Source organism: Rhea americana, unplaced genomic scaffold (assembly GCF_003343005.1).
Source record: "Rhea americana isolate MKP2758 unplaced genomic scaffold, rheAme1 scaffold_828, whole genome shotgun sequence".
NCBI classification, from domain to species: Eukaryota; Metazoa; Chordata; class Aves; order Rheiformes; family Rheidae; genus Rhea; species Rhea americana.
Window position 1 is genome coordinate 634 of NW_028187010.1, and position 701 is coordinate 1,334.

At 54.1% G+C, this 701-nt stretch overlaps 1 protein-coding gene across 1 annotated transcript; it reads right to left on the bottom strand.

The window, feature by feature from the left end:
- Positions 1–233: 233 nt before the first annotated feature.
- Positions 234–567, bottom strand: LOC146585302 (myelin-oligodendrocyte glycoprotein-like; the record flags this gene model as incomplete). The annotated part of the gene is made up of 1 exon (XM_085323199.1): positions 234–567. A coding segment is annotated over exon 1 (334 nt), but the record flags the coding sequence as incomplete, so codon positions are not given.
- Between the last annotated feature and the right edge of the window lie 134 nt (positions 568–701).

Here is a 701-nt window from a genome sequence, read left to right on the forward strand (position 1 = left end):
GCAGGCATGGCTGCAAGCTGCATTTATTTGCTTGTGTGGCGCCAATTTGCATCGCACATGGTGCAAAYGCTTGATTTTTCTTTTTAAGGAAGAAACCAAAGGAATTTGGCAAAGCCGTGCTCCCAAAGGGACACCCTGAAATTGCTTATGAGATGGGTGACAGGTCTAGGAACAAGCACACTGGAGATACTGAGACCCGACCAGCAGCAGAAACAGGGATGCCTGCTACGGACCTGTCACCTTCAGATCCAGGACAGCTTCCTCATAGTCTGAATCGGCACGAATGAAGCAGGTGTATCTCCCTTCGTCAGACAGGCGGACACGGAAGATCTTCAGGGCCACGCTGCCATTGTCAAGGCCATCCTGCTGTAGCTCAGTCCGCCCTTGGTACTGTGGCATCTGCTGACCGTTCTGGTCCATTCCTGCCTTGTATCGGTGCACGTAGGGCGAGAAGTGTCCCCGAAACCAGGTCACCTCCATGGCCCGGGCACTCTGCTCCGGCGTGAGGTGGCAGGGTAGCACCACATCCTGTCCCAGGGTGGCCAGCACAGGGTATGCTGGTGCCATCACCCTGAAYGGAGCTGCACAAAATGACCCAAAACCAATGGGAGAATCCCACATGGACTGGCTTGCTGGTGTTCTTCAGAAAAGCAACAGATCTACTCATGCCTACATTTTGCCCTGCCTCTGCTCCGACACTA